At 60.2% G+C, this 26,367-nt stretch overlaps 3 protein-coding genes across 4 annotated transcripts; 2 read left to right on the forward strand and 1 right to left on the reverse strand.

The window, feature by feature from the left end:
* The first annotated feature begins 979 nt into the window (after window positions 1–979).
* On the forward strand, window positions 980–7,604 carry LOC103019471 (tubulin alpha-3 chain). Its single transcript, XM_007196279.3, has 5 exons — window positions 980–996; window positions 2,962–3,184; window positions 3,720–3,868; window positions 4,164–4,844; window positions 7,277–7,604. Exons 1-5 carry the CDS (start codon window positions 994–996, stop codon window positions 7,571–7,573), a joined length of 1,353 nt encoding a protein of 450 aa, XP_007196341.2. The 5' UTR covers window positions 980–993; the 3' UTR covers window positions 7,574–7,604.
* A 592-nt stretch (window positions 7,605–8,196) lies between these two features.
* Window positions 8,197–10,483, forward strand: THAP7 (THAP domain containing 7). The gene is made up of 5 exons (XM_007196280.3): window positions 8,197–8,274; window positions 8,447–8,526; window positions 8,844–8,999; window positions 9,458–9,598; window positions 9,797–10,483. Exons 2-5 carry the CDS (start codon window positions 8,447–8,449, stop codon window positions 10,359–10,361), a joined length of 942 nt encoding a protein of 313 aa, XP_007196342.1. The 5' UTR covers window positions 8,197–8,274; the 3' UTR covers window positions 10,362–10,483.
* Window positions 10,484–11,953: 1,470 nt separating this feature from the next.
* On the reverse strand, window positions 11,954–26,237 carry LZTR1 (leucine zipper like post translational regulator 1). Of its 2 annotated transcripts, none has more exons than XM_057526995.1 (21): window positions 26,216–26,237; window positions 24,985–25,047; window positions 21,923–21,979; window positions 20,500–20,579; window positions 20,019–20,127; window positions 19,389–19,472; window positions 18,532–18,589; window positions 17,985–18,124; window positions 17,327–17,528; window positions 16,775–16,930; window positions 16,286–16,396; window positions 15,923–16,015; window positions 15,740–15,835; window positions 15,503–15,668; window positions 15,155–15,324; window positions 14,901–15,057; window positions 14,126–14,252; window positions 13,886–14,035; window positions 13,214–13,319; window positions 13,053–13,133; window positions 11,954–12,797 (listed from the first exon to the last, which is right to left on the reverse strand). In XM_057526995.1, the coding sequence occupies exons 3-21, from the start codon at window positions 21,970–21,972 to the stop codon at window positions 12,681–12,683; spliced, it is 2,253 nt and encodes a 750-aa protein (XP_057382978.1). In that variant the 5' UTR covers window positions 21,973–21,979; window positions 24,985–25,047; window positions 26,216–26,237; the 3' UTR covers window positions 11,954–12,680. The 2 variants fall into 2 exon arrangements, with proteins under 2 accessions (XP_057382978.1, XP_057382977.1); XM_057526994.1 differs by lacking the exon at window positions 26,216–26,237 and adding an exon at window positions 25,470–25,958.
* Window positions 26,238–26,367: the final 130 nt, after the last annotated feature.

Genomic DNA, 26,367 nt, shown 5'->3' on the forward strand with positions numbered 1-26,367 from the left:
GCCCAAATTGTATGGATAACAAATGTATACATGTATATACTAGCAGGAAAAACAAACAAAACAACCCTGGCATATTAACAATGTTTGTCTCTAGGTTGTGGCTTTATAGATTTTATTTCTTGTTTTTCTGCATGTTCCACACTTTCTACTCTAAATATGTGTTACTTTTACAATCAGAAAAATAAATCGTACTTAAGAAATGGCCGGTGGCAGAAGCTACAAGTCAGCTGCGCGCGCTACGCCCTGAAGGAGGGCACCCCCATCCCCAGGACGAGGCCCTAACGCCCTGAGACCTTCGGAGCCGAGAGGTGACTGAGGGTAAAGGCCCCCGACCCCGCGAGATAAGCGCCCCTGAAGCCTGCTCTCCCCGCCCCACGCGGGGCCGCTCCGGACGGCGACCCTCCGGCCTCCAGAGCGGTGAGACGACCTCGCGGTTTGAGCACGGGACCGGACCAGGGGTGGCGGGACCCGACCAGGGGCGGCGGGACCCTCTCCTGCTTCCCCGGAAGACCCTGCCTTACTCCAGCCTGTCGTTACGCGACTGCCCACGCCCTAAAGATAGGACACCGAGCGCAGCCCAGCCCTACGGGGTCCCTGCGGCGGCCCCCCCAGCGGCGGCCCCCCAGCAGCGGACAACAGCCAGGTTCGGCTGCGCAAAGTCAAGCCTCCTGTAAGCCGCCTAGCTGGCGTAGACAGAACAGGAAACCGGAGCGCCACTCCCACCTTAAGGCCGAGGTCTCGCGGGAACACCCATCTGCGCTCTTCCTTCGGCGACCCCGCAGCCTTCCCGCCAAATCCACGTCCAATCAGAACGCGCCACACTCTGGGTGTTGCATGCTAGCCAATCGGGAGCTGGATTCCAGACCTTGGCCCGCCCCATGGTGCTCCAGACCAATGGGTGTTGGCGGCGGCGCGTCCTAGGAGCGCCCGGCGCGGCAGCGGCAGTTGGGCGGCTGCAGCCGTTGAGGTCGGAGTGCGGTGGTGGCGCTCACCATGGTACAGCCGGGCGGGCGGGAGGCCTGGAGGCCTTGTCCCGGGCAGAGGGGTGGGGGCCGGGTCTGAAAAGATGCCCCAGGAGCCTCGTGTGGGCGTCCGCCCCCCGATCGCGCGGCCAGAGCAGAGGCTGAAAAGGAGAAACTGCGAAGGCGGCATTCTCGGCCGTGGAACCACAGTTCCCACGAGTAACAACGTCCGAGTCCGAGAGCCGCGGCAGTTAGCTCGCCTCGGCACGTCGTCCCTGGGCTCAGGGGAGGCGGGCAGTCCTGGCTGTGGTGGTCGGGCTGCCCGGCGCGTGGACAGCGGGCACAGCGGGCAGGGCCGGCCTCCGGGAGTGGCGGGGGCCGTGCTGGGGAAGGAGGTCATCTGCTGAGAAGGGGACACAGGACTTGGTCTTGAGGAACTTTCAGAGAGGAAATGGAGCCGAGTACAGAAATGTAGACAAACTTCAGCAATCCAGACGAGGTCGGCAGTGCGCTCGCTTTCTGTTGACAGCGAGGAATGACTTCCCCGAGCACTGCAATTCCTTTCATTGTTAGACAGTCAGATGGACGTGGCCTTACAAACCACGGAGCTCCCCAGCCGCATTTTGTAAATGAAGACATTGGGGTATTTCTTCGGATCACAGAGCTGGCTCTGATCACACTGGGGCTGAGTGAGTAGAATGACACATCAGGCATCCTGTGAAATACAGTGGATCTGGATTCAAAGCGAATAGTGTGCATTTGAGAATGGTGCGGTTGGGTGGATTTCAAAGGACTTCCCAGGGTGCCAATGGAGTCCTCCTCTGGGGGAGTGATTTCGTTGTCATTGGAGATCTTTCCCGAACCGAATGCTTCCCTCTGGGATCATGTTCGGGGATTGCTGCATCAAGCTGGTCTCTCCTGCTCTGAGATTTGGTGCTTGTATAACAGAAAACAGGACTTCAAGTTCTGAGGACTGTAAGTCAGAATTTAGTGTGGGTGGCACACCTCAAATTTCATGTGATCTCCTCTGTGTATATGTAAGGATGATGTGTCTAAAATCAGACGTGATTAGGGACTGTAGACTTATACATTCCCGGCAGGAAAGAAATGGTACATTCAGAATAGGTACTCACAGGACAATCTTTAAGAAGATACTATTTATAAAGATACGGGCAGGGTTTAAGGAAACCACCAAAGGACAGTGCAGTATCCCAGCACTTGTGCCATCTGGGAGCCATTAACTCCTAGGCTGGAAGAGGCGAGGGGATGGAGTGCTTATGAGAAGCTCAGAGGGTAGGTTTATGACAAGCGCTGACTGCTGACACTCTGTGCCCTTGTAAAGGAACTCAAGTGACCCAAGGCAGCCCGGCAGGGAGGGAGCCAGGGTCAAGCACCCTGACCACACCTTCCTCTAACCTCCAGCTCTTGCTGGTGCCTGACATTGGCTAAAGCAACCAGAAGCCAGGGGGCACAGTCCACATGGGTCAGCCTCCTTGAGCACAGAGCTGGACAGAGAACAGAGGCTAGACCTAGAGGGGCAGATGAAACACACACAGTGATCACCCATGCTTGGGCCCCGGTGGCCTCTGTCCCAGTCCACTTTTCCTTTCCCAACTCTATTACCACTTACCTTATCATTTGGTCAGGACACAATAAAAACTGCTATATTCTTCAGAGAATTACTGTGACTAGCCGTAACATGGAGTTTATTATTGACATTATACGGCTTGCAAAATTTTAAATAACCGAATTTTTGTATAGTAGCAAACACTTAGGTTCTGGGGCTAATTCTGGCATTCACTATCAGCTAGGGTGGTTAAGAGCAAGCCAGTTTTCACAGGGATAAAAGGGTCACATAAGCCTCCTGGAAAAGAAAATACGGTATGAGAAAGCCCCAGACACCCTGAAGCACATACAAACATTAAATTATATTTTGCCTGCCACATAGTGACAACTGCCTTGAAGCTGGGGGGCCTCACATGTATGTTCTGGTTCCCAGCGCGAGTGCATCTCTATCCACGTGGGGCAGGCGGGGGTCCAGATCGGCAATGCCTGCTGGGAGCTGTACTGCCTTGAACATGGAATTCAGCCCGACGGCCAGATGCCAAGTGACAAAACCATCGGCGGTGGGGATGACTCATTCAACACGTTCTTCAGTGAGACCGGGGCTGGCAAGCATGTGCCCAGAGCCGTGTTCGTGGACCTGGAGCCCACCGTGGTCGGTAGGTACCCTGAGACTTAGAAGGGGAAGCACAGAACCTTTGCTGGGTTCCTCCAGATCAGAAGCCCGAGGTAGTTTCCAAGGGGAGCTGCCAGGAGAGAGCACCTTTCAGTGGCGGCCACCCAGGAGACAACAGAATGTCACCCTAGAGCCCGTGAGACCCAGGCCACAGAGGGCGCCCAGCAAAAGTCACGCTGATGTCTAGTATGTCAGGGCCATTTCAGCAACACCCCGGGTGTAGCTGTGGGTGTGAACGAAACATGCACGCGCAGAACCGCCTGTGCGGTGTGAGCACTCCCCCGCCTTTGGGAACCGGCCACACTGGCATTTGTTCCCCAGGTTGACTGGACCTTCCCGGAGCCATAAACGGCAGATAAGGCACGTGTATCACACGGAGACCTTTTCTGTGAGACGCTGATGCTGCTGGCCTGCGAGGCGCAGCACGTGCCTGTAGAATTGAAGGTTTCTCCGGACCTGGCCATCCCGGTGAGTCAGCGACCGTCCTTAGAGTCTCGGGCACACTGTCCTCTCTGCAGATGAAGTGCGCACGGGGACCTACAGGCAGCTCTTCCACCCGGAGCAGCTGATCACCGGGAAGGAGGACGCAGCCAATAACTACGCCAGAGGCCATTACACCATTGGCAAGGAGATCGTCGATCTGGTCCTGGACCGGATCCGCAAACTGGTGAGAAGAGCCCTGGGAAGGCCTCCTGGACAGGAGGGGAGGCCCGGGATCTCCCCGGGACATCACTTTGGCAAAACCCAGCAGAACCATGAGTGCAGGGTCTTCCTTTCCGGTGTGGCCGCAGTGCGTCCACATCTGTAACTGCTAAGTGTGATGCGTGTTCCCTGTGGATGGGTTGAACCCGTATAGTGAACCTGCAGAGGAAGAGTGTGCCGTGACCGGGGCCCTTTGGGGCCCATGGGGGCGGTGGCACAGCTCGTGCAGGCGTGGCCTCATGGCCTCTGCTCTCCCGCAGGCGGACCTGTGCACGGGCCTGCAGGGCTTCCTCATCTTCCACAGCTTCGGGGGCGGCACCGGCTCGGGCTTTGCGTCCCTGCTCATGGAGCGGCTCTCTGTGGACTATGGCAAGAAGTCCAAGCTGGAGTTCGCCATCTACCCGGCCCCCCAGGTGTCCACGGCCGTGGTGGAGCCCTACAACTCCATCCTGACCACGCACACGACCCTGGAGCACTCGGACTGTGCCTTCATGGTGGACAACGAGGCCATCTATGACATCTGCCGGCGCAACCTGGACATCGAGCGGCCCACGTACACCAACCTTAACCGTCTGATCGGGCAGATCGTGTCCTCCATCACGGCCTCCCTGCGCTTTGACGGCGCCCTCAACGTGGACCTGACGGAGTTCCAGACCAACCTGGTGCCCTACCCCCGCATCCACTTCCCCCTGGCCACATACGCCCCGGTCATCTCGGCCGAGAAGGCCTACCATGAGCAGCTGTCCGTGGCCGAGATCACCAACGCCTGCTTCGAGCCGGCCAACCAGATGGTCAAGTGTGACCCTCGCCACGGCAAGTACATGGCCTGCTGCATGCTGTACAGGGGGGACGTGGTCCCCAAAGACGTCAATGCGGCCATCGCCACCATCAAGACCAAGCGCACCATCCAGTTTGTGGACTGGTGCCCGACTGGGTTCAAGGTAGGCTGGGCGGTAACGCGTGTTCACCTTTCCGCCCGTGGCAGATCCTGGGATGGGGTGCTGCCCCTTTGTGGAGGGTACCCTGTTCCAGGGCAGCTGCACTGCAGGGAGAACAAGTTTAGTAATTAATTTGCTAAGTGCCTTGATCTTTAGCAAGGACTTTATGTACCCTTATTTCTTACAACCAACCTGTAACACTCATGGGCTAATACTACTAATATCTTACAGTTTAGAGACTGAGGCTGAGACAGCTTTTAGTATCTAACAGCCTCAGGGGCAGCGAGTGATGGAGGGAGCTTTCAGGGACGGCTGACTGCAGCATGTCTGTCCTCCACATTTTCCCACTCTTGCTCAAGAAGCTTGTCAGGGTCTATGGTATCATTTTGTGTTAGAAATCATGGTTTTTAGATTTCACATTACTTCAGTCACCAGTTGTCACTGCATTTTAGGCAACATTTATGTTTCTGTAGACAGAATTTTAAATTCATTATACAGTGTTTTCTGTGGGGCCAAGGGTGGTTCACTGCTGTTACTCCAAACCAGACTTGGAACACTGCCTCGCACACAAAATCACACTGATAATTAGGTGGCTCCTTCAACCGTGTTTAGTGTCATGATGCAACGTCTACCCAGAGAAAAGCAACATGTATCTGGAAGCCAAGTAACATGTTAGACCTACTGTGATCACCAGGCTAAGTGCCTCGCCATGCCCGGGATCGTTAACTCTGCCCCCTCTTCTTCATTAAAAGTCCTTGTTCACAATTGATCTTCCACATTAGAAAAAGTGCTAGATCCTGCACTCGTGAGCCCTGATGAGTTCCTGAGGTGTTTGGGGAGTTGCACGTTCCAGGGTCATTGCAGATTGAAAATGAAGAGAAGTAGCAGCAATATGTGTGTCATCCTATTCCCATTTGCAAAGGCCAGAGCTTGCCTCTGACTACAGACAATTTGTTGCACCCACCTGGCCTCTGTCAGCCCCACTTCAAGACACCCTGACACAGACCATCTCTGAGGGTGTAAGACCGACAGATGCAAAGTGACTCACAGAAAAAACTAAAGTCTGTAACAGGTTTCACTGATCTGGAAATATTCATTACACCTTCCGTAAGAGGTTTGCAGACCTCAGAGGTTATAGGTGGGGGTTGAAACCTTCCATTCTTGACCTCTTTCAGTCATCTCACCATGACCTTCGGAAGGCAAGGACATCCAAGGCAGCCGCAGCTGGGTGGCACTTTGGGGTGTGCTGTGCCCTGTGCCCGGGCTTTCCCTCCTGGCTGAGTCTCTGTGAGCCAGTAGGGAGGCCAGTCTTGGGAGGAGGTACAGGAAGTCACAGCTTCTGTCCCCACAGAAGATAGTTCTCCCTCAGATGGAGCACGTTGAATTCTCATTGCTCTAAGTTCCTTTTTGTCAGTCTGAGTGTGATTTCACCATATGTTCTTTAATAACCATTTGCTCAGGGGTGCACTATTGTCAAGGAGTCTTTCCCATGTTTATGTTTAGTTTTTTCATTATAAAAGTGTGTATGTGGCAAAATATTAAAATGACGCAGAAGGCTGAAAAGCTGAAGTCCTCTTCCCCTTCCAGAGCTTTGTCCCTCAAGAGATAGTCTGTGCATATTCACGTTACACCTCTTGTTATACGGGTGACGTTGACAGAAAGGGGCCAGCGACATGGGCAAAGAACATTCTTTAAAGGTAGGTGACAGACTCCACTCATTGCACACAGATGGCCAAACAGAAACGGAAGCTGGCAGCACTCCCACTTGGAGGGGCTGGCTGGCCTGACCTTAGCGCTGTGTCAAGTCCCACCCCTCTATCAAGTCAGAACCCCCTGTGCCCTTCCCCCTGCTCATCCCAGCTCTTCTGGAGACTGGCTGTGTCCAGCTGCTGCTGACTGCTAGCTGCTCACTAGGGTAGGGAGGGGTCACAGCGTCAGCCCTCTCCCCGTTGTTTGTCCTCCTCCAGCATGATGTTCCCTGAGCTGTCAAAGACTCTAGCTGGTGTTTATTACTCTACAGGTATTTTAAAGCATAAATGGAATTCAAGTTGCTTTTCTTTTTACCAAGTATACAGTATATCTTGGACATATTTACATGCTAGGACAGATTTCTCATTCTTTTTTATGATCATACACTGTTCTACTGTAGGGAGTGTATGATAATTTAACTAGTTTCCACAAAGGACATTTGTTTCCAGTTTTGCCATTTCAGATGGCGCTTCACAAAGTGAAAATATTAAGTCAAAGGATATTAAATGTTAGCATATACTGGTACAAAACAAAGTATCAATTCCTACAGGGCATAATTTACGGCCTGTTTTTAAACACGGCCCCCATTTTTAAAAACAACCTACAATTTCTGAGGCCACAGTAAAAACTTCACCATGAAAAATAAATAAATAAATAAACTTCACCATGTTCCCCTTCTCTGGCAGGTGGGCATCAACTACCAGCCCCCCACGGTGGTCCCGGGGGGAGACCTAGCCAAGGTGCAGCGGGCCGTGTGCATGCTGAGCAACACCACGGCCATCGCCGAGGCCTGGGCCCGCCTAGACCACAAGTTCGACCTCATGTACGCCAAGCGCGCCTTCGTGCACTGGTACGTGGGGGAGGGCATGGAGGAGGGCGAGTTCTCGGAGGCCCGGGAGGACCTGGCAGCGCTGGAGAAAGATTACGAAGAGGTGGGCGTGGACTCGGTGGAAGCAGAGGCCGAGGAAGGGGAAGAGTACTGAATGCGAGGGCGCGGCTATAGGCCCCCTGTCCCCCGACTGTCACGTTACAGATGTGTTTACCTATTAAAGTTTCTCTATTGAGCATAGTCTGCGCTGTGCTGCACTTCGACCAAATTCCCACGCCAGATACCTTCCTTTTCCAAGTGAATTTCTAGGGAAACTATGTTCCTCCCGGACAGAAAAGATGCAGCAGGTCCGTACGTCTGTCTTGCTACACAGAGCAGTCAGCTGCCGCGTTACCCCCCCCCGAAAAAGGCTTGAGAGTGAGGGGCGGGGAACCGGGAAGCGCTCTCCGCCTAAACACCTGGAGTCCTTCGCGCTGGCCAAGGCGCTCCTCGGGGGCCGGAAGTGGGCCGGTTCTGGTCGTCGGAGTCGCGGGCCCGCCGCGTTTGCCCCGCCCCGCACGAACCCACTCCCGCGCCCCTACCCCGGAGGAGCTGCCCCAAAACCTCCCGCCCGGCCCAGAAGAGGCACCTCTCCCGCAGGAAGCGTGCGCGCCGGCTCCGCCGGGCTCGTTCCCGTCGTAGGCGTTTCCCGACCCGGGCGGCGTGAGAGACCCCCGCGGCCGCTCTCCGGGCTCGCTCTGCAGTTTCCGGGACCCGCCCCTCGGCGAACGCCGCGCGCTTCCGCGTTTCTATGGTACTGACTTCCGCCGCGAGCCAAGCCCCGCGATACTTCGGCGGCGCAGCAATGGCGAGACCGTGAGTGCCGCAAGCGGGAGTCGGGAAAACAGGCTGGGACGGGGTTCGGGCGAGATCGGGCCGGGGAAGACCCGCCACGCCGGGGCCGCTTGCAGTGGGGTGGCAGCCTGGGGCGCGAAGCCCCTCCGGGCCCTGACGGCCGCCCGCGACCGAGCTCCCGCCTCTTCCCCAGATGCCGCGTCACTGCTCCGCCGCCGGCTGCTGCACACGAGATACGCGCGAGACGCGCAACCGCGGCATCTCTTTCCACAGGTCAGCGCGCGTGCGCGCCGGCGCGCGGAGGGTCCCCTACGCATGCGCCCGTCCTGCCGCCTCGCGGAGCTACTGCGCACGCGCCTCCGTGGTCGGGGCGGGGCTTGAGTGGGAGGCTGGGTTGGGGAAGAGGGGTAGTCAGCCTGCTCGGGTCAGCTGCTTCGAGTTTCACCTACGTGATAATGTTCAGCGAGTCTCTTTTTCTCTGGAGGCCTCAGCTTCCTTGTCTGTGCGCAGGCAGTGTCAGCGCGAGGTCTGGGGGCGGCATGAGCGGGGCCGGCCTTTCCCGTCGGGCTCACGGGCTTGTGGCCCCGCAGGCTCCCCAAAAAGGACAATCCAAGGCGGGGCTTGTGGTTGGCCAACTGCCAGCGGCTGGACCCCAGCGGCCAGGGCCTGTGGGACCCGGCGTCCGAGTACATCTACTTCTGCTCCAAGCACTTCGAGGAGAACTGCTTTGAACTGGTGGGAATCAGGTGAGCCTCCTGGCAGCTGGAAGTGGGCAGGGCGTGGGCAGTGGGGTGGCGGCCAGCCAGTGGGGAGGTCCCCGGAGCAGCAGCTCTGGTTTCTCCAGCTGGGAACCTCAGCTTCCTCTCCCGACAGACCTGGGCAGTGAGACCCACGCCCTAGGGATCACTGTGCCAGAGCGCGCTCCCTGCAACCCCAGCCCTCCCTACAAGTGCACAAACGGAATCAGTTATTTTGGCTGGGCCACCCCGTTCTGGTGGAGCCTTTCCACACTCTTTAACTCTGAGGAGTCTTGCAGGGAAGCGATTGGTGGGGACCTTAACTTGGCATTCCCCAGACTCATTGTTGGCAGGGTGCCTCCCACCTCCCATAGAGCTAACCCGACAGCCTGCTGGCTACACGCCCTGCGGGTGGGCTGGGGCGGCAGGGCTTTGTTCCACCTCATCCAGACCGCTTTCCCCTGCAGTGGGTATCACAGGCTGAAGGAGGGAGCAGTTCCGACGATATTTGAGTCTTTTTCCAAGTTGCGTCGAACAACCAAGACCAAGGGGCACAGTTACCCCCCTGGCCCCCCTGACGTCAGCCGGCTCCGGCGATGCAGGAAGCGGTACGTGCTGCAACGGAGGGGGAGGTGCCCCACTGCACCCCAGGTCTGAGGGACTGGGCTTTAGGGTGCCTGACAGCAGCCTTACTGGACAGGGTTCTGAGCCCGTGGAGTGGGTTCAGGGATGGGGGTTAGATGAGCTGGTGAAGTGGGGTCAGCGAGCCCTGAGCCTGGCCTGTCAGTCTCTCTCTCTTCCCCCAGCTGCTCTGAGGGCCGAGGGCCCACAACTCCATTTTGCCCACCTCCACCTGCTGACATCACCTGCTTTCCTGTGGAAGAGGCCTCAGCACCTGCTGCCTTGCCTGCCTCCCCCACCGGGAGGCTGGAGCCTGGCCTCAGCAGCCCCTTCTCAGACCTCCTGGGGCCCCTGGGTGCCCAGGCAGATGAAGCAGGCTGCAGCACCCAGCCTTCACCTGAGCGGGAGCCAGAGCGACAGCCGTCCCCGCTGGAGCCGAGGCCTGTTTCACCCTCGGCCTACATGCTGCGCCTCCCGCCGCCCGCCGGAGCCTACATCCAGAATGAGCACAGCTACCAGGTGGGCAGTGCCCTGCTCTGGAAGCGGCGGGCTGAGGCTGCACTCGATGCCCTGGACAAGGCCCAGCGCCAGCTGCAGGCCTGCAAGCGGCGGGAGCAGCGGCTGCGGCTGCGGCTGACCAAGCTGCAGCAGGAGCGGGCACGGGAAAAGCGGGCACAGGCCGATGCCCGCCAGACTCTGAAGGAGCACGTGCAGGACTTTGCCATGCAGCTGAGTAGCAGCATGGCCTGAGTGAGGTCCGCCCGGCAGGGCTTCGGCCTCTTTCTCCCTCAGTATCCACCTGGAGAGGATCTGATCTGAGCTGCGTCCACCAGCCCTGCCAGATGCCATAATAAAGTGGATTCTACAAAGAAGCCCTGCTCTCTGGCTCAGCTGGGGGCTGGGGCCCTTCCCCTGGGTACCAGGCCCGTTTCCCCAAATTGGCTGTAGTACCCGGAGGGCTCAGGCCCTGGAGTTCAAGCCCTTGGCTGTGGAGAGCAGAAAGCCCTCACTGTACAGCTCTGTGTCCCACAGGGCTCTCTGAGGGGTTGTGTGAGTAGAGGTTCGGGGGCAATACTGGGCACCCTTTCCTTGGCACCTGAAACAGCCTTGACTTAGCCAGCTAGTCTCTGAAGACACCCATGAAACCCAGGCCAGGCTCAGTTCTTTTTCAGGGAAACAACAGGCTTTCGTCCCCAGAACCAATCTGCCCAGCAGTCAGACCTGGCATGAGCTCCAGCTGCTGGTCAGCCCCCCCACTCACCACCAGGCCTGTCCCATCTGAAAAACGTACAAGAAAGGCGATTACTGACCTGAGGTTGCTATGCTTGGCAAGTAGTGAGGGCCCCACAGTGACCATTCTGATCCCCAGAGGTCTGGGATGAGGCGTGTGGGGAGCAGAGGGCCAGGCATGTGGGCAGCAGTCCTGGCGTCGCCTGCGTCCTCATTTTCCTTCAGTTCACCTGAACGTGGCAGGCCTCCCTGCACCTGTGATCAGCAGCTCCGTGTGTGAGGCACTTAACCACACACTTGACCTCCCTGCTGGGCCTCAGCCACAGCGGCCACACGAGCACTGCTGAATTCTTTCTAGTCCTGGAAAAGGCCACACTGTGTTGTGGGCTTTGCTTTTTGGGGCTCTTGGAGTGAAACTTCATTTATTCACGTTACGCACAGGAGAGTCAAATGGCCATTACAGGAGGTGGACACGGAGCAGGATCACAGGTGGTTCCCAAGCCTGCGGGCCGGCCGAGGTGCACCTTGCACAGGCCATTTCCTAGCTTGCTGGGCCTACAGGTGAGCATCCCTTGCCTAAGAATGTACACCTGGAGTTTCTCAGCAAGGCCTGAGGAGTGGCAGATGCTGCGTTTACGTGGGGCACGACCAGAGGCAGGAAACGAGCTCTAAGGCTCAGAAGAGAGGGACTGTGTTTCCCCCAAAGTGGCTTCCTGGCAGCCAGGGCAGAAGGGTTCTTGTTCCCAGAAGAGAGGCAGAATGGTGCCTTCCCCACTGGGGTGGACTCAGCACCTTCTGTCAGGACAGGGAAGGACTCAGTGACCTGTCCTCAGTTTCCCAGCCCAGGCAGGAGCCTACAGGGCAGCCCAGGAGCCAGGAGAACCAGCTCCGGGCCCCCAGGGTTCCCCTCAGGTGGGGAGAGGCCAGAGGCTGGCCTGCATTCCTCCCACCAGCCCTCCCACTATGTGACTGGGGCACCCTGGGTGGGGGTGGAGAGCTGCTGGCATGAACAGAACCAGGCAAGACTGGCTTATCCTGAGCCATCGGGCCACATGGCCCAGCTTCAGCTCCAGGAGGACGGAGGGCTGGAGCCACCAGTGGGGACTGCGCAGTGAGGTTTGGGTGCAGGTAGGACTGCTGTGGCTTTAATGGAGGCAAGCCTATGACAATAAATACTTAGGGACAGATGCAGGCCTGGGGCATCTCTGACTTCTCTGGCGCAGCCCAGGGCCCCCATGCACACACAGGTGGGTGGGATCCCACAGCCCCTCTGGATGCCTGGCCCAGTCCACAGTGGCTGACCCTGCAGGCTGGGAGCTGACCTTAGGGCCCTTCACACCTCAAAATTCACCTGCAGTTGGATTCCATCTACCCAAGTTCTGGGTGGCAGGAAGAAACCCTTACACCAACCTTGATGAGGGTCTGAGGGTACTGTGCGGCCCCCACATTGAGGGGTCTTGGCAACATGACCCAGTGGCTGGATGCACAAGTCATGCTGGGTCCCTGCTGTGTAGGGGGCCCAAAGCCAGCTCCCTGGTGGGCTCATCTCCCTCACTGGGCCCTGGCCAGGACCCCTGCCTCCTCCTGCAGTGTCCTCACCACTGAGCCCTGGCTTCCCACCCACACCTCCACCCCGGGAGAGGGTGCCAGCCAGGATCCCGCTTCACCGTCCGCTTCCTGTGGGACCTGTGTCCTCAGCAGTGAGATGGGGCGTTTGGAGTCCCCCACTTAGCTCCCTTCGGAGGCCCTGGGCACCCGACCCCTTGGCCGCAGGCCCGAGCATGGCCAGCACAGTCTTTGCAGTGGGCGAGGCAGGGCGGGGCGGCACCACATGGGCCCTCATATGTCGGCACCCAGCTCTGCGCACTGCTTGTCTGAGATGTGGGAGGCGAGGGAGTCGATGATGTCCAGCAGTAGCTGCTGGCTCAGCAAGCGCAGCGTGGGCAGCTTGGAGACCTGTGGAGGCAACCAAAGGCCAGAAGGATGGAGCTGTGTTCTTGCCAGGGCCAGGTGGCCAAGGAGTCTTCTGGGGGCTTGACCAACGAGTACGGGATGAGGACCAGCCAGTGGGTGGACAGCTCTGCCCGGTTATCCCCAGAACCCACTGCTGCACAAGGCGGCCAGGGCCCCTCCCACCTGGCCCGGGCCACCGCCAAGGGGAGTATGTCCTGCAGACGGGGCAGGCAGCGCGCTGGGTGGGAGGGCCCTGACCTTGGTGAACTGGTGCACGATGATGTGGAGGCAGTGCCGCTTCATGTCCAGTGCCTGCGTCTTGTCTGCTGCCTCCAGAATCTGGAACGGCAGGTTCCCTGAGGCGCTGCCCCTGCCCTGCACACCGCGCAGGCACAGAGGCCCAGGGCCAGGGCAGCTACCTGCAGCACGTTCTGCACCGTCACATTCATCTCCAGGTTCTGCTTGCAGTACGCCTGCAGCCGGTTGTTGTAAAAGCCGTAGTAGTAGGGCGCCGCGAACAGGTAGCTGAGGGCTGGTTAAGGAGCTGTGGGCCAAGACAGCCTTCCTCCCACCCAGCTGTCCTCTTCCCCCGTGGGGGGCCACCAGGGACGGAGAAGCCCTGAACCAGGGCTGCTGCCTCCTGCTCAGGTCAAGGGGTGCCCACCCACCACAACAGCCGGGCTCCCATCCAGGCAGAGCCTCTACATGGGCTTTGAACCACTCAGGGGTCCAAGGCTCCATTCAGGATCCAAAGAAAACCACAGGTTCCTCTCCCCAGGAAAGTACCCACATGCCCATCTGTTGAAACATCCACGGCCTCAGAGCCCTGAAGGGCATCCTGGCCCCCCATGTTCAGACCCCCACAGACATGACCTGGCCAGGAATCACCCCACATGGAGCCATGACCCCTTCCTCTGAACCCACCCATCTCTCCTGGCTGCAAACCTCTCTGAGCCAGCCAACCGACTGTTCCAGAGAACCCAGAAGAGACTGGGCACCAAGAAGTCCTCAGGAAATCGCCTGGCCAGGCCAAGCCAGCAGGGCCCAAAGCTGTCCTGGGAATGACCCGGGAGCCCCAGAGGTGAGGATGCAGTGAGTCCTCGGGTGGCATGTTGACCTCGCCGTAGTAGATGTAGCGCAGCATGGACTCGAAGGCCTGCCTGCTGGGCACCATCTCCCCGATGGAGATGTTCACCTGGCCGTCCTCAGGCATGAAGGACCGGAACATGGCCTCGAAGTAGCTGCAGACGGTGGGCTGGCCCTCAGCAAGTCGGCCAGTGCCCAGCTGCCCACCCACCCGCCCGCCCACCCGCGAGCCACACCCCACCCACCTGGAGCGGGCGGCCAGAATGGCCTTGTGGGCTGGCCGCGGGTGCCCATCCAGCAGCAGCGTGATGTCACAGAACTCCGCGCCCGCCCCCTCCAGGTATGCCTTCATGTCCTGGATCAGAGACGTGCCTGGGGGTGTAGAGGGGCCCTGAGCCGGAGGGCGGCTTCTGACTCAGGATGCGGGACCCCAGGGCACCGCCTCCTGTGCATCTGCCCGTGTTGCCCCCCCCTGAACGAAACCCCCAGGTCAGAGGCCTCACTCTGGCCCTTGAGGCTCTGTCCCCCCAGAGTCTGACCTTCTCCCGGACTCGGCCCACTGAGCCCTCTTCTGCCCCAGTGCTGAAGCCCCCTCGGCTGTGTCACCTGGAGCCCATGGCCGAGGCAGCACAGGCCCCAGGGCCAGGGGCTGAAGGAGTCTGTGAGGTCCCTTCCTGGCTGGGTGGGGATGGGACAGGGAGGTGCCGAGCGTCTAAAGGCTGTGCCCACCCCTTACCAGGCCCAGATGTGGACCCACCTAGAAGAGAAGCTGGGCAACTAATCATGGGACCCTCAGCTCGTTGCTCGCTGCAGACCCTCATGCCTGTCATCCCAGTCAGGGCAGCACTCGCTGGACAGGGCCCGTGTTCCCCCAGGAATGGGCCTGGGAGATGCCGCCCTGGCACCCAGCCCGCTGAGCAGGTCTCTGCCTTGCCCGAGCCTGAGCTGCCTGCGGTAGGACCCTGTGCCCAAGGTGGCTGCACCCTGTCCACCGCTCTCGGGGACCAGGTGGGTCCCTACCGATGTCCACAGGCTGGTCCGAGGGGGCGCGGGGAGGCGGCTGCTGCTTCCGCCGCACAATCTCCACGATCAGAGGAGAAGAGAGGCGCTCGAACTCCTTCATCATGATCACCTGGTTGAAGTGGGACTCCTTCACCACGAAGTTCAGGCAGTGCTCCTGGACAGACAGGCCGCAGGCCACCGGGTCAGGCCTCACCGGGCCTGCCACAGCGGGCGGGGAGGGGGCACAGGCTGCCACGGACCCCGCCCCGCACCTTGAGCTGGCCCAGCTGCAGCCGGGCAGCACTCTCGCACACGACCAGCACGTTCTGCAGGTCCACGGAGGCCTCGATGTACTGACGACACAACTGCTCTAGGCGGCACAGCTGGAAGCCCAGTGCCAGCTTGTACACATCCATGATGAGCAGCACGTCCTCCACGTGGCCTGCGCCCAAGAACCCCCTGAGCCTCCAGCGGGGCGTTGTGGGGGGGGCCCGGGCTCCCTCCGCAACGAGGTGGCTCAGCCACAGGCGGGGTGAAGCCTCGGAGACCCCGGCTGCCCCCTGCCAGGCAGGGCTGCCCACACCCCATCCCGTTCCCTCCCGCCCGCGGCGCAGGCCGACCTTTCCGCGGGTACTTGATCTTGTCTGTGTAGAGGAACTGCATGAGCACCTCGAAGGACCGTGCCTCGGCCTCGCGGATAGCCACGCGCAGCAGGGGCGGCCGGGCCCCACCCGCGGCCCCAGAGGGGCCCTCCCTGAGTGCCGGGGCCGCCTCCTCCTCCAGCTTCTGTGGGCAGAGGAAGGGGCGCTCAAGAACACCCCACGGAAGCCTCTGCCCAGGCAGCAGGCGGCCCTCACCTGGGTCAGCCGCTCCCGCGCCTGCACGATCTTCCTGCGGAGCCAGCGGCTGCGTGCCGTGACGATGGCCACGTGGCCCTGCACGCAGTCCTCCTTCTGCCGGAAGAGAGACACCTTGGTGAAGGGCGGGGGACCCTCACCCTGGGGGCGGGGGCCGCCAGCGGGCACAGGAGGGGAACCCACCTCGCCCAGCACGAACTCCACGTCGCAGAACTGGCGGCTCTCCCACAGCCGCCCGTAGTCCTCATGCAGCGTGCACTTGGGGTAACAGGAGAACTGCAGGCAGAGACCACGCTGCTGGACGGGTCCGCCCAGCCAGCCCCCCACGGGCTCTGCGGGGGGCCCCCCGGCCCCCCACCCGGCCCCGCCCGCACTCAGGTTCCAGAGTACCCCGGCCCAACCGCCCAACCCCTCAGAGGGGCTGCCAGCCCACCAGGTGCAGCCGCGGCTCTGGCGCTGGACAAGCCCTGCCCCCACAAAGCCCCGCCCCCCAGGGGCTCGGTTTCCACAGTTTCCGCCTCAGGCCGGCAGCTCGGGCTGCCCCACCTGGAACCTGTACATCTCCCCGCTGCGGATGTTGTTGTCCACGGTGCCCCCGAAGATGTACATGGCGTCGGAGATCACAGCGGCCGCGTGGAAGAGCCTTCCGCTGGGCAACTGGAGGGGAAGGGACAGGGTGGGGTGTCCAGCAGCGGGGCTGGCTGAGGCCTGGCCGCGGCCAGGCTCTAAGCAAGGAGGGCAAGGGCACCGGTGGCCTGGAAGGAGGGGCTACAGGGCAGGACCCCCCCGCCGCACAATCATGCGAGGGGTGGGGGGGAGGCGGGGCCTGTGTGGGCCCGCAGACAGGACAGGCCCTGTGGCCCCACCAGGTGGCAGAGGGTGCTGGGTGTCATGTGCTGCACCCATGTGGCCCGTCCAGCAGGGCATGGGCTCCTGGCCTCGCCTCACGTGCTGTGTAAGCCCTGAGCCTCGGCCTCTTCATCACAGGACCAGCTTCAGGGCATGAGGGGTGGGCACGAGGGTGCCGGCCCTCACCTCTGAGGCTGGCAGGGTAGGCTGCCTGGTGGTGGTGCTGCCAAAGTCCAGGCCGAACACATCCCGGGACTTCTTGCAGCCGCCCCGCTCCTCGGAGCCCAAGGCAGGTGCCTCCTCGGAAGTGGACGCTCGCTCGGGCATCTCGGCCCCGCTGACCTGGGGGAGACACACGGGTGCACGGTCCCTCAGCAAGGGCCGGGCAGGTGGCCAGAGACCGCTGCTGTCCCCACCTGGGGTGGGGATGGGTGCTGTGGGGACAGTGTGGGGGGAAAGTGACACAGGATGAGGGTGCTCCCAGCACGGCCGAGATGGGAGCCTGGCTGCAGTCAAGGCATGCATCCTGGGAGAACATCCCCAGCACAGCACAAATGTTGGGCCATGAAGTGTTAGCCCATAGGTGGTAAGATGGAGAACAGACCAGAGGGGCCCAGGCCAGGGTCGGGCCAGGGCAATGTCCAGGGCTGAGGGCCCCGGGTGTCCCAGCCTTGCTCCTACTGGCTGTCTGGAGCCCCTGGCCCTGGCCCCACCCACCTGTGGACCAGCAGCACTCACCTCGCTGTCCGAGCTGGGCTGAATGACCTCCCAGGTCTGGAAGTCCACGTCGTAGCAGTGCAGCTCATTGGGGAGTGTGTTGTCGGCTGCGCCCCCAAACACGTAAAGGTGGCGGTCAAAGGCTACCATGGTGTGCCCGTAGCGCCGCTGCGGGGGTGGCGGAGAACCCCGGAGCAGGTGCTCGGTGGGGATGCGTGTCCACCTGTGATGTGTTCACGCTGCGTGTGAACCAGCGATGGGGTGGGGGTTCGTGCTCCCCTGCAGCCTCCACCTGGGCTCTGAGCCCCCCACCCCATTTCATCCTGGCACCAGCCCTGCCTGGCTCCTCGCAGCCCATCATGGGGTCCTGTCTCGCCCTCATCCCCCAGCATGGAGCAGGTATCAGGGGCAGGGCAGGAGGGTGGCACCTGCCCGGCGAGGCAGCTGCTGGAAGGGGTGGCTGGCTGTCTTCACACTGGGACAAGGAAGGAGGCCGCCTAGGCCCCGGGATGCTGGGCTGCAGCCACCCCCCGAGGGGCCTGCGGGGGTCTCAGGCCCAGGCTGCGTAAGGGCCCTCACGGCCCCGCTCCCAAGGTGCTGGCTGTGTGTGGAGCCCACACAGGCAGCCCCGGGCACTGGTGTGGTGTGCTAACGGGGGCCCCACCAGCAGGGCACTCACGTCTTGTTCTTGAACTCGAACTGGAAGAGATTGTTGGTTATCTTGGCCCCGCTCTGGCCTGAGAAGACAAACATCCTGTCCCGGCACACGGCCGCCGGGAAGTTGCAGCAGGAGGGCGGGATCTCGCCGCTCTGGGCCACCTGCGTGGTTGGGGAAGCCATGAGCCCTTCTCCTGGTCCGGGGCCAACCTGCTGAGCTAGGGCTACGTTCACTCCTGAACCTTCCGTGAGTGAGGGGTCATGGGTCCATTTCTGTGGAACAGCTTAAAGCCCCCATCTGAATGGGCCCAGTTTTGAACAGTTGGGGCTGAAGTCCTCACTACAGGTGAGACAGGGCAGTGGTTAGACACACTGCCCAGGACCCCGACAGTAGCCACCCCCACTGTGTTCAAAGAAGGGTGGATCATCCCCAAACGGCACCAGTCACAGGCTCGGAGCCCGTAGTCACTGGGTAACCACCGCGGGGACTGTGAGAGGGCTGGGCCGGATGTCAGGAGGGCCTGGCGAGGCCAGGAACAAAGCGGCCTCCCCGGCCCCGTGCCCCTCACCTCCTCCCAGCACGTTAGCTCCCGGTCCTGGAGGCCGATGGTCCACATGTCGTTTAACCTGCATTAGGACAGAGGGGTTGGGACCCCACAGCTGGGCTGGCGGTCAGGGTGGGCCTGGGCCCAGCCAGGAGGGAAGGCTCCCGGAGGACAACGCACCAAGGGGGATTCTGACCAGGGGACTATGGAGCGGCCTCAGGGTGGGGGCTTCGGCTGGGGGCTGCACTGAATCCCTGCTGGGCCGGGCCCCCTGGAGCCAGGAGAGGCCCTCACAGAAGCCACCACTAACCCTGCAGCACTTGGAGCTTCTGTAACGCTGAATTCCTGGGGAATGAGCGTGTGCTGTTTTTGTAATCAGAAAAATACAGCAAAGCCAATATTCTACAACAAGGAGGAAAGGGCCCATGACACAGGCAGGCGCCCCTGTTGCCCTCCATGGGGAGGCAGGCCGGGTCTGAGCCCTGCCGCTGCCACTCTCCTGCTCACTCAGGTCACTGCTCACTGTGGGCCCGAGTATCCTCACCCCAGCCATTCGAGGGGCCACCACCCGACCCCTGGCTCTGATGACACCCAGCTGTGGCCCCAGGGCTGTGGAGCCAGCACATCCTCAGCCAGCTGCACAGACGTGGGTGGGCTCGCCACCCCCTCAGTCGCCCCAGGGGGCTTCAGGGGTGCCAGAACTTCTGTCCCCTGTGAGGGTCGGGCGGGGGCTCCACTCAGTGGCCCTCGTCCTGCCCATCTTCCTATTCTCCCAGCCCTGTCTACACACCCACCCTCCTGAGAAAACCCCAGCTCGAGTCCTCCCTCCCCAGCGCAGGAAGGCTGCTCTGTGCCTCAGTGCACTTCCGGCCGCCACCTACCTGGCGTTGCCGTCATAGCCGGCAAAGATCCACAGCTTGTCACTGTACACTGTGGCGCCATGGGCTGACCTAGCGACTGGCAACCTGGGGCAGGAGGAGGGGGTGAGCAGGGAGGCCGCCCCGTGCAGATCTGAGCCTCATGGCCCCACGAGGCCAGGGCCACAGCCTGCGAGTGCCGCCGGGCCCTGGGGCTGCCGTGCCCACACCTGCTGACCCAAACTCTGGGGACTCCAGCTGGGCCGCTGGGAATAAGGGACAGTGGCAGAGGCTGAACTCACGAGGCCGGGGCAGCTGGACAAGGATTCACATGTCCAAGGGCACAGAGCCCCCTCCCAGCTCCCACCCAATATCAAGGGGGTGCTTGCAAAACAGGGCCAGAGAAGTGCCATCCGCAGTACAGCTGTCCCTTCTACCCTCTGGAAGGAGGGTATCTAAGAGCTGGGGGAGGAGCAGACAGGAGCGACTGGCAGTTAATGCCCACTCCCAGCTCTGGCCGCCATGGGCGCAGCCCTCTCTTCCAGGTCTCGGGCTCTTCATCTGTAATTCTACAGAGCTGATCCAGGCCCGCTGCCCCCTGAGACCCAGCGCGGCAGGCTGCACAACCCCAAAGGTCTCAGCAAAGTCTCTCACCGTCCTTCAATTTTCCACTCCGTCCACTGGCCAGTTGCAAACTTGTACTCAAAGAGGTCATTTTTATTCTTCAAGTTGGAATTGGAATAAATGTCCCCAGTGTAGCCCCCTGTAAAGAGAGTGAGAAGCTGTCACATCCAAAGGCAGCAACTCAGTCATCAAACCCAGGGGGTGGGGGCAGGATCTGGCCTCAGTCAAAATGTACTCTGGGACCCCTCTGACCCTGGGGGGCACCTCCTGCCTGCCTGCCCCTGCTCGAGGCTCTGGTGACAGATGAGCAGAACCCCATGTCCTGCCCCTGGTTGGGAGACACCAGCCTGGCCACAGAGGCTGACGGTTCCACCCTCAGGAGATCAGGACAGTCAGGGAAAGGGGCCCATGAGAGGGCCTCAACCCAGCCCAGGAACTCAGAGGACAGTACACAGAGAGGCTGGCCCAGCACAGCACATGGTCGAGGCTTGATGGGAGGAGGGCCGCTCACCAAAGACGAACATGCTGCTGCCATAAACGACGGCCGAGTGGTGGTAGCGGGGAGCAGGAGGGGTCCCAGTGGTGAAGGCTCTGGTGGGGGGAGAAGGGGCAGTGGGTGTCAGCAGGGGGAAGCCCCCCTCACCCCCAAACTTCTTTTGCTTTTGTATTTTGAGGGTAATACCTGTCTCGTTATAGAAACCTTAAAAAATTGCCAATAAAGAAAAACCAAAAAAACAGCGCTGAAACATATGTATAATTCCTTTGCCAGAAACCACCATCCACACCTTGAGCGCGCCTCCCCACCACCTTTCCCAGGCATATTTATGTGTCTGAGTAATTGTTTTAAATGGAATCATGTGGTAGATGTCCTTGCTACTCTGGAACCATCCACACCTGCATCCCCACAGCTGCACCATATTCTGCAGCATGGGTGGTCCACACATCTTATTTATTGAATTAAAAACCGGTTTATACTGCTTTCCTGGGGCTGCTCCTTTTCAGAGTTTTATACCTAAGCAATTTTTAACAAAGAATTATAAAGTCTTGAGAGTGACTTTTAAATTAATCTGTAACTCTTGGACACATTTTACAATCAAGTGTGAGAGAAACAACACATAAACTTCCAAAGCAATCCAGCACCACCCGGGTGTTTGGGCAAGGGGTGATGCCACCTGTTGGGCCACATTCAGCAACTGTGAGTCCTGGGCCTGGACATCCTCCTCTGTCGAAGGGGGGCAGTGAGACCCCACCCCAGAGAGCAGCGCCCAGAGCTGCTGCAGAGCCTGGTGCCGAGGGGCTCCTGAACAAGGAGCTGGCACAGCTCAGAAGGAAGCCCAGCACCTCCTAATCCTGGTATCTTTTTCTCTCCTCAGCTGTGAGCTGCTCCCAGCGGGGGCTGGACTGGAGCAGATGGGCACAAATGTGCAGTGCTCAGAGATGGCAGGTGTCACGCCCAAGGCCACACAGCTGGGAAGGGAAGCCAGGACCTACAGGCTGCCCACTGCCTGTGTGGGGTCTCCTGGCAGAGGATAGGCCCCACAGGGCAGGGAGGGCAGGGGAGCCGCTGCTGCCAGCCCCTGGGCGGCACCCTGCAGCAGCAGAGACCATCCTGGAATGCCCCATCAGCCCATGGTCCCCCTGTCGGCTCCAGGAGACAGGCCTGGTGACTGAAGAGCTCTCCTGAGGCAGAATCGAAGGACCCACAGCTGGATCAAATAGATCCCCTTAAATAACAGGATCCAGAAAAACCAATCTCAGCCACAGACCAGAAAAGAAAGCCAGGAAATAGAGGGGATCACTAAGAGCAGTCCTGGGCACTGTAATCTCCTCCTCGAAGCTTCTCTAGCTCTCCACGAGCGGGACCTGGCTGGCAGTCAGGCCCCAGTGGTGCTCCGTGTCTGGAGAAAAGCGGGGCTGGAACCGGGGACACCCACCTGCACCAGGAGCAGTCCTTCACGTCGAAACGAAGGAGGTCGTTGAGCATCGTCTTCCTGAAAGACAGCCAGGGACCCGGGAGATGGACACTGTGCCCGGGGGTGGGGGCAGCTGTTTGGGGGACTCAGCCAGGGCCAGGCAACCAGCTGATGCCAGAGGGACCAGAGAGGTGACCCAAAGGAAGCTCTCCAGCTGGTGCGGGACCAACCTGCCTGGGGTCAGGACTCAAGCATGATCTCAGGCTCCTCACGCCTCACCCCCCACTCCAGAATCCCCACCCACACACCCACTCATGGGCTGCAGCGCCCCTTCTCCGAGGCTGCGCCATACGATGCAGACGCTGGCTCACATGTCAGAGGAGGCCCCTTGCCTTCTCTCTCTTCCTGCCACCTCTTTATTGCAAAGCTAATGTAATAACTACCTTAAAGATACAATAAAGCAGGGCTTCCCTGGTGGCACAGTGGGTAACAATCCGCCTGCCAATGCAGGGGGCACGGGTTCGAGCCCTGGGCCAGGAAGATCCCACATGCCGCGGAGCAACTAAGCCCGTGCACCACAACTACTGAGCCCGCGCGCCTAGAGTCCGTGCTCCACAACAAGAGAAGCCACCACAATGAGAAGCCCGCGCACCACAACGAAGAGTAGCGCCCGCTAGCCACAATTAGAGAAAATCCACATGGAGCAACGAAGACCCAACGCAGTCAAAAATAAATAAATTAATAAATAAATAAATTTAAAAAAAAAAGACCCGCACGTTACCCCCCAGCCCTTATCAGTAAGAGGGAGAAGGGCGTCCACCCAACAGGAGCCCAGCACCCCAGCCGCCTCATTTAGCCTCCGCCTCCAGGAAACAGCCTGGGAGACCAAAGGGCCTGCCTGAGGCCATGGAGCCAGGGGGCTGGGGCTGGGAAGCAGAGGCATGACTGTAGTCCCTCCCTTTTACTCATTTGTACTGCCCGCCCCCCCCCCGCCCCCCGCCCCCCGCGCCAGCTACATGAGCATCTTTGTAGCCAGTCAGTCTGTACAAAGTTGCAACTAGAATGAGACAAATTCCTATCCTGTTTCTTAGTGTCACATTGTAGAGAAAATGTTTCTGCTTCTAGCTACACAGTTGTCACTCAAACTCCACCTGCTACAGAACACTCCAGGGGGATGTCCCCACCCACTGCCCTGCGCTGGACACCAGGCCTTTTCTGGTTCAGGGGATTCTCATTAAGGCTGCAGTAAACATCTGTGGGCGGATGCCTCTTCCTCATTTTATTCCTGTTTGTCCTGTGACAAACATTTATTGAATTGTCTGGGTGCTGGAATACAGGTCCAGCCCTGGCCGAGGAGACAGACAAGAAACATCTGTGTGCCCTGGGGGCCAATGGAGCCAGTAAGAGGTGCAGAAGGGGAGGTGGGGGCTGCTGGCTGGTCTGGTTAGTCCAAGGGGTGGGAGAATGCCTCACTCACAGGAGATTTAGAGGAGGGGCAGGAAGGGTGGGAAGCAGGGAACAGCCAGCGAGAGGGGCTGAGCAGGAGGATGCTTGGTGCAATCAGAACACCGCAAGGCAGAGGTGTCACCCAGTGCAGCACAGACAAAGGCAGGGGAGCTGTGGGTGCAGACGCGGGCAGGGCCTCACAAACTGCCAGGAGGGCTTGCATTTTTACTCAGAGGGAACCATCCCAGGGTTATGACTCAAGAAGGAACACACTCTAGCTGGCTGCACATGGGGAGAGAGACTGAGGAAGACAGGCTGGAAGCCAGGGGCCACGCCCAAGAGACCCTTCTACCTAGTCTGAAGGTCCCCGCGGGGGCTTGCCCACTCTGTCAGCCCCAGGTCAGCTCCTCCAGGGAATCCTGCAGGACCACGGCTGCAGCACCAATCAGAGGCCAGCCCTGCCTGGGCTACAGGCCAGAGCCTATGGTTGAGAGGCAGGGACAGGACTCAAGGGCAGGATGAGTTGTGTGCCAACACCACACCCTCAGCACAGGGACACCGCTGTCCTCAGCCTCTCACAGCCCTATGCTCACTGACCCTCAGGAGCACCCTGCAAAAGCAGGGCAGAGGCCCACCCCCTTCTACAGAGGAGACCAGGGTGCAGTTGGTGGCTTTAAGCCACCTGCCCCAAACCACAAAGCTGTAACCTGAACTGAGCCCTGTCTGTCCAGGAGCCCAACTTCAGCCCCACATCCAGCAGGCTCCCAACCCTCCAGAGCCCTGGTGGGCATCCCTAGCCTCTCCTGAGCACATCAAGGGGTGGACAAGGGACGGAAGCCCAGTGGATGCCGGGCAGCACAGTTCTGCACTCTTCCACCGCTGGGTGGTTGCCCACACTGACCCCTCTGCTCGGGACACTCTTCCTCTTTTGCCTGGCTCACTCCTACTCATCTTTCAGGTCATCAGCCCCTCCAGGAAGGCTTCCCTGACCAGACCGGACCAGACCGGACCCCCCCTCCTGGTGCAGAACAAGCCTGCCTGCTGTGCCCGCACCCTGCAGTTGATGTGGTCCCGCCCTCGCTAAGACAGCTCTTTCCCTCTGGGGTGGTCCAGCTCCTGGGAAAAACATGCCAGGAGAAGGATGCGGCTGCACAAACCAAGGGTTCACTTCGGCCATTATTTCACCAAAGGAAACCAGCCACAACCTAACTGGGAACTGTTCGTGGGATGGAGATATGCTGTCAGGAAAAGCTGTTTGCTGGGAATGTACAGCAAAATGTGGGAAAACCCTTACAAAAGTGAAAAATGGGGGAAGGAAATAAATTGGTATCCTCCAAACCTTCTCAACTGCCATGTGAGCATGTGGATGAGGCCCAGAGGGAGGCACAGGGAAGGAGAAGTGTCTGGCAGGGGTGGCAGCCATGGCAGATGTGTTTCTTTCAAGGCTGTCCACTCACTCAGAACAAGAGGGACATTTCCGTGTCCTGAGTGTGCCACCCACTGGGTGCAGTGCTGAGGGAGCCTCACTGATTTGGAAGCTGAGGCCGAGTGCTTAGCTAATATCTGGAGAAATGGCAGTGGAGCTGCAGAGACCCAGTCCCCACCACTGTGCTTCTCCCTCCTCAATCCAGACTCACCCGTTGTCTCCACCAAATACATAGATGGCATCTTTATAGGCCACCACTGTGTGCTTGCTGCGCCTGGAAAGAGAGGGGTGGGTGGCGGTCAGGCCAGGACCCTCCTGGGGGCACCCAAGGAATGAGACTTGGCACTGAGGCTGCCACAGAAGTCGGATAACTCCTCTCAACTGCCAAGATCGATGGAGACTCCTGAATTCCACCAGTACCCCCAAAGGACTCTGCATGTGGGGACCCCTGACACTCCCACCCCCCTGCCGAGCACCTGGGGCCCTAGCTAGAGACCCACAAACACAACTTAACTCTAGTACCCTGCCCGGGGCCACCCCGCTCCGGGACTCCCTCGGAAGCCCCTCCCCTGCCGTGGACAACCCCCCGCCATTACCGGGTTCCGCTCTGGGACACGGCGGCCCGGCCTCGCCCCAGCGCCCCGCCTGGGACCTCCTCCGACACCTCCTCCCCAGGACCCCCACGCCCCGCCGTACCGGGCCCCCACGAACTCGTCGCAAGGCGGGAGGCGCCGCCAACGATGCACTGTCTCAAAGGGCCCGAAGTTGAGCGTCAGGTACTCGACACTGTCCGAGCAGCTGTGGTCAAAGTCCACGCTCGGGGCCACCTTGGACCGCGCGCCACCGGCCAGTGCCCCGGACCCGATCGGGCCGCCCGAGCCACCCGGCCCCGCCATGCCGGGTCCACGCCCGATGGGCCACCGGGTCCGCGGGACGTGCGGCCACCGCCCCGGGCCGTCCCCGAGGGACTACATTTCCCGGCGAGCCCTGCACCGACGGCGCCGCACTTCCGGACGGTGGCGCACTCCGGGCCGCCCTCACTTCTGGGCGAGCCTTGGGGTCCTAGTGACTCTGAGGGCCCGACTGTGCAGCGAGCTCCTAGTCTTTCGAGAAGCATTTCACGCGAAGTGCGGGCGCGCTGTACCCCCTCCAGCGCGCGCAGGCCCCCGGCCGCAGCCCCTTCCGGCCCGCACTTCCCCGGCGCGGCTCCCGGCATGCCCTGTGCGCGTGGCTCGGCCTTGATCGTCCGCCACGCACGGGATCCCGGACGGAGGGTTCCGGCCTCGCAGCGGCCTCCGCGGGTCGCCCCACCATTCCCTTCCTGCTGTGTCCCCCGGCCCGCTCCCCGCGTCTCCCCTCGGCGTTCCTTTTGGCTGGGAGGCAGCGTGGCGCAGAGGCTCTGGATTCTCAGTCCTACTCTAGCAGAGCCTCAGCTACTTCACCTGTGAAATGGGCATTCAGGAAGCTCAGGCTGCCATGAGAAGCGTGGGTCTGTCTTGGGACCCGCTCCTCAGTACTGATTGGGCCAACGCCGCCAAACTGCCAAGCCCGAGCTGCCTCTGACCTCTGAAGAAGCACTTCCTGCCTCAAAGCC

Source organism: Balaenoptera acutorostrata, chromosome 13, assembly GCF_949987535.1.
Source record: "Balaenoptera acutorostrata chromosome 13, mBalAcu1.1, whole genome shotgun sequence".
NCBI classification, from domain to species: domain Eukaryota; kingdom Metazoa; phylum Chordata; class Mammalia; order Artiodactyla; family Balaenopteridae; genus Balaenoptera; species Balaenoptera acutorostrata.